At 33.2% G+C, this 10,864-nt stretch overlaps 1 protein-coding gene across 2 annotated transcripts in view; it reads left to right on the forward strand.

Moving 5' to 3' along the window:
* Positions 1 to 10,864, forward strand: part of LOC113226535 (RNA helicase Mov10l1-like) — a 50,498-nt gene that overhangs the window by 37,756 nt on the left and 1,878 nt on the right. For both annotated transcript variants that reach the window (XM_026459187.1, XM_026459188.1), the window contains 2 exons: positions 2,560 to 2,714; positions 3,774 to 3,892. In XM_026459187.1, coding sequence (XP_026314972.1) covers positions 2,560 to 2,714; positions 3,774 to 3,892 — 274 coding nt within the window. The remainder of the gene's footprint in view (positions 1 to 2,559; positions 2,715 to 3,773; positions 3,893 to 10,864) is intronic.

Consider the following 10,864-nt stretch of genomic DNA (forward strand, 5'->3'; position numbering starts at 1 on the left):
TACATGTCGGTAAAGTACAGTCAGCCAAAACGCGAAGGGTAGCGCTTTTAAGATGCTTATTCAAAGCAACAGGGGGTAGGGAAAAATGTCTATTAAGCACGTTAAAATCAGGAAGCGACGAATCACCACCAGAAGCTGGGGAACGACCAATCCCAATGGACTTTAGGAATTTCCAGATCTGGGTGGAATAGCATTTCTCAACGTTATCGTGAATGTGGCGTCTCTTAGCATCTCTACACACGCGACTATAGCGATTACGCAGAAATTTAAAGCGAGGTAGGTTGTCATCTGTAGGAAGCCTCTTCCAGTGTCGTTTCGCCTTATCTCTGAGAGCCATGGCGATCTTAATATCTTGTGATAACCAGCGGGCAAGTGCGTATCTAATTTTAACCCGTTTTAAAGGCGCATGACGATCATACAGCCCGAATACAATTTCATTGAGCAAAGCTACCTTCTGATCAATACCTACGGAATCGAACAAATAAATATAATATAAAATAATAAAAAAAAATATATATAATATTACCCGCTTCACTCTTGAGCGCCTCCAAATCAATGGCCTTGAAATTTCGGAGAATACGAAAATTCGACTTACACTTAGGAAAACGAATTTTATACGAGAGAAATAGAAGGTCATGATAAGAAAATACAGAAGAGAACTGTCCATGGGAAACACAATGCTTAGGGACGAGACTATCATATGATCAAGAAGAGATGGAATACAGTTGGGAAAATGATGAGTAGCAGACATTGTAAAATATGCAAGTTGACAGAAGAAATTAGAGAAAGTAATTTATGGGCACAAGTGTCATTTTTTGGCAAACACCTGTTAAAGTCACCCATTAAAATAGTGTGATCAAAGGAAGGAGAATAGTTGGAGAGTAGACACTCAAGGCATTGAAAGTAGTCAATGTTAAAGGAGGGGCTATAAAAAAACTGCAAGAAGCACTTTCTTGTGATGCAAGGAAATGTATAAAAATAGATGCTCCGCGGAGTTTGAATATAAGCTAAGAGAAGCATCAACAACATGTTGAATGTCAGCTCGCAGTTATACAGCCACCCCTCCACCAGTTTTACCCGTCCGGTAATACCGAACTAGCTTGAACTCGGGAAGACTGAAATGAGTACAAGGAGAGAAGAGGTTTTGGAAAAGTTTCTGATATAAGAATAGCGTCAACAGGAGAATCTATGAAAGAAGCAAGAAGGTCAGAATAGTGAGAAGGGACGCTCTGAGCATTGATATGAACAACATTGAAATTTTTGGGGAAATTGCAGAAAGCTGAAGATAACTGATTTTTTTGAATAATTTACAAAATTGCACAGTTTTTAAAGAGGAACTAAATATTGTTTTGCCATATTATAACAGTGCTTGCTTATATTTACATATAAAGGTATTTCATTTTGATTTAAAATAAAAAACATGAAAATAAGAAATAGTATCTATTTATTCATACATAGTATTTTTTTCACAACAAATAAAAGTATTTGACTAGAAAATTATACTAATTAAATAATATAACTATAGAATTGAGTAGTAAATCAATGAGGGATTGGCTTTTATTGCCTTTTCAAAGTTTGGATAAATTTAGCTCATAAAACAACTGTTTTAACACGGCTAGATATTCATTTGTTAGTTGGCTTCTTACGTTACTTTGATTTGAATATTTGCGTAATGAACTAAAGAGCTGCATGAGGCTAGCAAGCATCTGGTTACCGACCCTTGCACTATACAGATGGCACGTGCGTTACCGAGACGGATCACTCTTTTGTCCTGTTATACTCTAAAGATGAAGCGATAAGAAGAATCGATGCAAATAATATTTCGCCAACTATACACTTGTGCTTTATTTAATCGTCTAGTGGTTAATGGAAACTTTATAATCACGCTATTCAAATCAGGAAATTCCTTTCCGATTTATTTTATTACAACTTACTTCTTGCTTTTGTACATATTTTTCGCTAGTTTGGCTGTTAAGATTATTTTAATCTTGATTATACTGTAAGTACCAAAATTACATTAGAGATACACCCTTGAGGGTCTACCCAGACCCGAATCAATTTTGAAAATGACAGTTTGAAGTTTGTTTGAAGTTGTGAGTTTGACAGTTGAAAATGATATTAAATACTTGAACATCTGTCCTTTCATATATAATCTTTAAGAAACTAACGAAACCGGAAGAATATTCCATGGTCGTAATTGGAGGTATATTAGCTAACCTTACGGTAAGTTTGATTAAAAGCAAGATTTCAAGTTTCAACTTGTATATATATACATGTAAAGTGTTAATTTGTATATGTATTTTACTTTATACTACAAATAAATACCCCTTTTGACACACAACATGATTTACTTAAAAATATAAATGTATAACAAATGAAACGATTTTTCCGGATTTAAATCCCGTATATTTATTTTTTTCAAACAAACCGACGTTTCGCGGCGTTTCAAATACACGCGATTTAAATCCGGAAAAATAGTTTCATTTCCTATGTGTAACAATCGCGAAAACCTAAGAACTCGAAATATAAATGTATTTAAATTAATCTAACGTTCAATAGGGCTATCCCTAATGGAGCGTTTGAAGACAAATTGTGAGCTGTACAGCGCCGAGCGCAACGACGATAACTACATGGTGATGCTAAAGAACAACTTCCGATCTCACGCTGACATCCTGCACATCCCCAGTGAGCTATTCTATATGAAACAATTGAGGGTAAGTCTTGTTAAGACTAGGTACAATGCGTTTTATAATATTTGTCACCTTATATTTTTTACATTATTATATACCTTATATTATTTATAATGTTTTCAGACAACAGACAACAATTTTCTAGAATTTGAAGTCGTATATTTTTTTATGATGCCTTTTGAAGTGCCAATGAATGTAGTTGTGTATTGATCTAAGATTTATATTTGTTCTCATCCTCACTAACTGACGTATTCGCCGTGACTTGCCTTATATTTTTTTCGTAATTGAAGTCAGACAACTACAACCGTATTGTAAGCATATCGTGTAGAAGACGCCTTGACGTACAGATGATCTCGGGGATTGTGAACTTTTAAATAGTTTGATAGTAATGAAACATATTAATTATACATATATCTTGCCTTAATTTTTTTCAACGAATTTAATAAACGACTTAGTAATATATAATATGTATTATCTCTGGTAACAAATTACAAAGTAAATTGGTAAAACAAATCAACACCAACATTGATAAAACGTATTAACACCAAATTATAACGTGAAAATTTCCTAATCTCGAGTACCCCGACATAAAGTGTTTTATAGATATTAAACAAAACGGCTAAAGCCGTTTTTCTGAGTATTCGATCTTTATATTAATAATTATAACAAACTAGTGTAATAATTTCACAAAAAATAATTGAATATCAATTCAATAAAAATTTAAAATGGCTCAAGGTTACGCTCTTCTAGCGTGTAGATAGAAAGAAACGGGGATAAATTAAATTTTTTTTTTTTAGATTTTATGGATATTATTGATATATATGGTATCTCCATTATTTATTTATTTATTATTTTAATTGTGTATCTCCGCTACAGATATATGTATAAGCAAGTGTTAAATTGTTATAGCGACATCGCTTTGGTAATACGTGGAACAAGTAAACCAATATAAACCACGTACCTACCTTTCTTAAAAATTCGTTCTGCGAGATTTATATATGTATTAGTAGCGTAATGTTTGTTTTACTGTAACATCATCATTAGTGGTATACCTCTATATTTGGCTTTGTGTATTTTTGATAGGTGTTGGCTAACGAAGACCCATTAAGCCGCACTGACATTTTGTGTGAGAGAGCACAGAGCCGGGCTATCGTGTTCCACGGTGTGCTCTCCAAAGAACAACGGATGGGCAAATCTCCCAGGTACGTACAAATTAACTACAACAAAAGTAGGACTATCCAACAAGTAAAGCAAGCAGTAGGCAGCTATAAATCTTTTACAACAAATAACATACATGTATGTATATACAACAAATGATGAACGAACAACTATTTAATTAATACATCAATACAACGGTCTTTCATCAAACTTAAAATGTACGGAAGGTAGTAAAAACACTGTCAAAATTTACATAAAAAACTTGACAATTTGTACGAAAATTAAAAATTGTAATTGATTAGTTCAATAATAAGTTTGTGCGATAATTATCTTGACTGAAACTCATTATCAGTGGTCGGAAAAAGTTGTTCCACATGTATAGACATAGTTACACAGAGCGATATAAAGTTGTTAAAACCACCAAATATTAATTAATTACTTTTTCGATATATATGTGTATATATATATATAAATACAAAATACATATACGCAAATTTTATAAATCTGAAGTTAATTCTAGTAATGTAAGCTATTGTCATGTCATGCAGAAGTAAAAATAAAAAATAATAATATAATAAATTCATGTCATTGCAGGTCACATCAATTATACTTACAGTCAAAGTTGAAGAGCTTTATATGAAAAGAAATCTGTAATAGAGTAGAAATTTTTATCTCTCAGCCATGACATCAGCTTACGTTTAAATAAATGATTACTATTTATATCTTTTATATTAGAGGGTAAAGTATTATATATTTTCACACACATGGCTCCACATTGTCTCTGGTAGTAACTTTTTTTGGTACTACTGTGATTTACTAATCTGTCTGGGTGTTTTATATTTCTGTTGTGAACGTCACGTGTCCTTTTAAAAAGTTTATAATTATTTTTGACAAAATTAGACACCTCAAAAATGTACATACAAGACAGTGGTAGTGTGTTAAGAGTTTTGAACAAAGGTATACACGATTCACGAGGTCCCAAGCCACCTATTGCCCGTACACGTTTTTTTTGTACTACAAATAATTTATTTGCATCCGTCGAATTCCCCGTATACTACAAGCCCATATCGAAGCATGGAGGCAACGTAGCCATGATAGGCAACTAAAGTAGTAGACATAGCGGAAGTGTCACGTAGTCTCCTTAGAACATAAACATAGCGATTTAAACTATTAATTACTGACTCAATATGTATCTTCCATTCAAACTTGTTATCAATTATAACACCTAGAAATTTAGTTCGCTCTACTTCTTCTAAAGTTTGTCCATTGTAATTTATATTTAGTTTCAACTTTTTGTGTCTAACCGTCCCGAATTGAATAAAATTTGTCTTGTTAAAATTCGCTGTCAAATTATTTTTATTTAGCCAATTAATTATTAGTGCAATTGTATTGTTAATGTCAAATTCATACTTTTTTATATTTTCCTTATACGGTATAATTATGGATAACTCATCCGCGAATAAAATGCATTTATGGCACGTTACATCAGGCAGGTCGTTTATGTAAAGTAGGAAAAGTAGTGGTCCAAGCACGCTACCTTGAGGCACGCCGTATGCATTGACTCTATATAAGGACCTATTGGAAACCACGTGAGAATCCTTACTCAGAGTCCTAATTTCCACCGCTTGCCTCCTATTACAGAGATAAGATGCCAACCACTCCCGAGCCAATCCTCTAATACCAAGATTTTCTAATTTTTGGAGAAGTAAGTCATGGGATACGAAGTCAAATGCGCGGGTCATATCAAAGAATATACCAGTTGTAGGAAACCAAATTGTTCTGATTTTATCAAGTTGTATTTGGAAGCAAAGTCTAGAAGCCTCATTTTCATTGCTTTCTCAAATACTTTGGAAAGCACTGGAACTAATGCTATGGGACGGTAATTGGCCATGTCAGTTTTTGTACCCTTTTTATGTATAGGGTTAATAATTGACATTTAAGCAAATCTGGGAAGGTGCCAAGTTCAAATGACAAATTAATTAGATAAGTGAGGGGTACGGTCAGCTTGGTCAGTTGCACAATATTTGACAACTCGAGTCGATATATCATCATATCCTGTTGAATTTGTACTATTTAATGATTTCATTATATTATGTATTTCTTTGAAATCCAAAGGTTGGATATAAATACTATTGGACAAGTGAATTTTATTTGTGTTTTGTGTTATTTTTTTGTTTAAGTGAGTTAAGTTAATTAGATAATTATTAAATTCATTAGCTATGCAGACAGGGTCAGTTATAGTACTATCATTTATTATAATTTCATTTATAAATTGATCACTATTAATATTATTAAACTCGTTTTTCACAATTTTCCAAGATGTTTTTGCTTTACTTTTTGCATTTTTTATAAGTTTGTCGTTGTGTAACTTTTGAGCTGCGTCTAAACATTTGCGTAGTATTTTTGAGTACAACCGATATTGTTGTTTTTTAATGTCTGACTTTACGGTGTAATATTGATAACGCAATGTTGTCTTAGTTTTACAGCTTTTTCTGACACCTTTAGTGATCCATTTTGGTTTTTTATAGTTATTGGAAACTTTAATTAATTTACAGGGAAAGTTGAGATTATGCAATAAGGTTAAGGTGTCATGGAAATTTTGCTTGGCTTTATTTATATCGCGCTCCTTTAATATCTCTACGAAAGACAATTCTTTTAAGTAGTTACGAAATCTCTCTAGATTTTAACTACTATAATCTCGGACCATTAAATAATATTCAATAGGCTGAACAATTTTTTTACTGACCGGTATGAGTATGATTTGCGCCGTATTCTGATCAGACAGTTATAAATGATTTAATTCAGCAGTAGCCTCGTCAACGTTACTAAGTAAATGGTCAATGCAAGTATTAAGTCTAGTAGGTTCAGTAATGTGTATTGTCAAATTGTAGTTTTTTAATATGTCCAAGAAAACCGTAACGTTTTTTGATACTTTAGTATCTAGAGTATTTAGTATTTAGAGTATATAGTGTTTAGGTCACCAGCTAGAATTACTTTACTTTTAGTCTTCTTTGTAAATCGGTGTAATATGTCATCCAATTTTGATAAAAAAAAGTTTTATATCTGACTTAGGAGCTCTATAAACACATATTATGTATATATTATGACGCAGTATTTTTACACCGCAACATTCAAATATTGAATACTGAGCATAGCTTTTAAGTTCATCTCGCCTTTGAAACTTAAGTTTATTGCTTATTAGTATACAAGTTCCACCTCTACTTTTCCTATTTTGCCTGCAATAAGTTGTGGCTAGGTCATAACCTTTTATAATTATACGGCTTTCGTTACCTACTCGAATCATTGTTTCAGATAAACAAATAATGTCCGGACCCTTTTCATTTGAGTGTAACTCAGAAATTGCAACATCCAATAATGCTTTTTTAGATACATATCCACCTATATTTTGGTGCAACAATCTTAAGTGATTACATATTATATTATTAACGAAAAAATTTTTTATTCTGGTCTGGATAACTAAAGTTAGTAGAGTTTTCGACTGTATTGTCACAATCGTTCAGAAATGTGTCATTTATGCAATTTAAGTAATAATAATAATAATAATAATGTGTGTTTCACATATTAAATCATTTAAATTTTGAGTTATAACTTTATACCCAACGTTGTTCACAAAACCACTCCTTGCAGTAAACATTCTTGAAGAGTATTCTAAGTTTTTGTTGCTATCTAACAAATAAACATATTCATGACACTTATTATCCCGATACAACAGATTGTTAAATGTTTCCACCCGTTTATTGTACAGAGTTTTTTCAAATTTGTAAGTAGGCAAACAGATTATGGTATTTGTATGTTGCACTTTTTGTAGCGTTTTTCGAATATCTGCAACTAAATCTGAATACTTCTTCGTCACTTTAAAGTCAGCTTCACCTATAAATATGATACAATAGTCATCGAAGTTAAATTCGAGTAGCTTATTTTCTATGCCTTTCAGAAGCTGTCTTGTACCAGCCCCTGATGTAATATAATGACAGATCTCCATGTGGTTAATCATACCTTTCGTAAATTGTAAAATTTTATTTCTAGAATTACTACTTATAATACATAACTTTCTTGTTTGTTGTACATTATTATTAACATTTTTTATTTTTGAGTTTTCGTCGTTCATTTCTGTTTCACTTTTCTTTTGAATATTTTCAGTATTTAGTGACTGTAGTAACTGGACATCATGATCTTTTTTTTCGATTTCCGTTTGTTCTGTAATGGAATAATCCGTATTAGAGAATTCCAAGACCCGTTTTTTTAGTGAGCTTCGCTGGATTTTACTTGTAGATACTTTTTTCATAGAGGAACATATTTGTGTCAAAGCTTTATTGAGTGATTCTAATTTTACGACTCGATTTTTTAATGCATGATTTTCGGAGAGTACATTTTTAATTTCTTCATCCGCAGATTCTATTTCTAATTGAAGTTTGTAGTTCATCTCTTTTAATTCCTCTGACTGTTCTCTTCCATTTAATTGCACCTCCGGACAACTGCGGTTGAGTTTAGTAGAGTTAGTTGATAGATCAGAGAAATCATCCTCGGATAGCGAATCCAAAGAATTACATGTCGGAATGTTTACTCTATACTTACGATCTGTAACAAAGCTTGGCGTTTTCGTTAGAGATTTTTCCTCGTTAGAGTGCATTTGTTCCCAACATTGATTGCATTTCCAAATCTGTTTTCGACTTGGACTCATCAGGTGGAATCTAGAGGATGTGACATTTGCACATGGTAGATGGAAGAGCTTTTTGCAAGTCGAGCAGCTTATAAATCTACGACCTTCAATTACAATATTACATTTTGCACAAGTTGCCATAGCAAAGTGGTACAACAGTCTCCCTCTAGCGGACTTGGGCGTTGTGATAAGTTGATGAACGGGTGCTGCCCTCTCTTAGAGAAATATGTCTCTAATTCTATTTATACCTTAAATACCGCTACTTGTCGCATGGCGCTAAATAAATTTATTACGCCCCTTGGGTTTGAACGCAAAGTGATTGACAACCGTGTCTCACTGTGAAACCACTAATCCATCGCGCATATGACGTCACAATCGTAAATTATGAGAGTCTTTCTTCGTATTAGTTAACATGAATATGTAGCATCCAAAGTTCACTTTGATTCTTTATTTTTAAACTTCACTACCTACTAACGGTCTTTTTTAACACAATATTTTAGAAATCTAACAATGTTCAGAGATATTTTAAAAGTTATGTGCTTGCATTAAGTCCCTCAACGGATCTATTAGCATTTACACTGGGAATTCACTTACTTGAAGTATTTCTTAAACTAGATCCTGGCACAAATTATATCACTATACGCATTTTTTAGAATTTCGTATAATTTACGTCACTAATAATAATTGTCTACATTTGTAGCATTAACTAACATTTTGGTTTACTTTTCACAATAACTTGGTAACTTTATTTATTTTTATTAAGAATATGTAATGGTTCATGAGTTTACTCCTAGTGGCGCCCCCTAGCGTACTGTCAGTATGTGTGGCGCAGTGCGGTAGTTAAAGCTTGGGAGGTGCGGAGAGTGACCATTCTCATTACTTTTTATTCTTTGCTTGTAGCTATGTCTATACATGAATCTATATATGTGGAACACCTTTTTCCGATCTATGCTCAATATTGATTATATGACTGTAATGCTAAATAAACCACCAAAACTCTCCATGTAAACATTTACAAACTTTGAGAAAAGCTTAGGATGCATACAAATCTGGTGAATGCGCCGCGGACGCGCTGAATGGTGCATGCGTGCAATTAAATACATGTCAATATATGTGGCACACGACCGACACACGAACTGATGGCACAACGTAACGAACGTGTGCGACTCGCGAGGCTTTCGCAAAGCTACACCACCGAATGGAACAGCCCCCCATAGTTAGTGATATTATCTTTAATACAATAAATACAGAATATTTTTGGAATATACGGAGACATACACACAGGTCAGTTATTGGCGCTATACTATTTCAGCTTTCTAATTTGTGGTTTCAGTGCAAACGAGAATTGATATTTAAAAGTGATATAAGGTGAGTTACCAGGGATGGATGGCCCTTATTTCGTCTCTATTTCTGATTAAATACTCGATGGGACAGTTAAACGCTCATTATAATCCCTTCAAGGTTTTCAGTGTCTAACTATGTACCATAGAATGTGTGACTCCAAACTAATATTATAAACGCGGAACTGACTCTGTTCGTTACATACTATGGAAATAGAAGGGACCCAGGAGAAGGATGCAGGCAACTCCTTGTCACAAAATTAAATCTTAAAACCATTAAAATAGGGAATGAAAGTTTGTATGGAGATCCAACAAAAATATGAACTATAATATATATATGATTAGTATAACTACGTAGGCTACACGAAGCATTTATTCCATGAAGACGAAGTCGCGGGCACCAGCAGAAAGAAATAAATTAAATAAATTGAACTTTTAAAACGACTGAGAGACGAAATCTACTACAATTCGACTACAACAAGTAGTCGAATTGTAAAAACTATAAAAAAAATTAGTATAGTATAGTTAGTATAGTGTTGTTTAAGTATTTGCAGCGCATTCGCCAAATCTGTACGCACCCTTATCTTTATTTGTATGTTGTCGTTTGACAGGATAAATACATATCGAGTTCTTAGGTTTTCGCGATTGTTACACTTAGGAAATGAAAGTATTTTTCCGGATTTAAATCGCGTATATTTGTTTTTTCAAACAAACCAACGTTTCGGGCCCTTTACAGGTTCCATGGTTACGGTTGATGAGTCAACTTCATTTATAGCGATTTAAATCTGGAAAAATACTTTCATTTCCTAACGATAAATACATTCAAAAATAGGGAAAAGACCCAGTAATCAGATCTTTTCTCTATTTTTAAATGTATACATTCTATAGGCTAGAGCTAGACAATCTGTGTTCACTGTAGGGAAGATACACATAAATGCACGCATACAAACACACACACACACACACACACACACACACACACACACACACACACA

The sequence above is a fragment of the Hyposmocoma kahamanoa genome, unplaced genomic scaffold (genome assembly GCF_003589595.1).
Source record: "Hyposmocoma kahamanoa isolate Upper Pololo Valley unplaced genomic scaffold, ASM358959v1 192, whole genome shotgun sequence".
Classification (NCBI taxonomy): Eukaryota; Metazoa; Arthropoda; class Insecta; order Lepidoptera; family Cosmopterigidae; genus Hyposmocoma; species Hyposmocoma kahamanoa.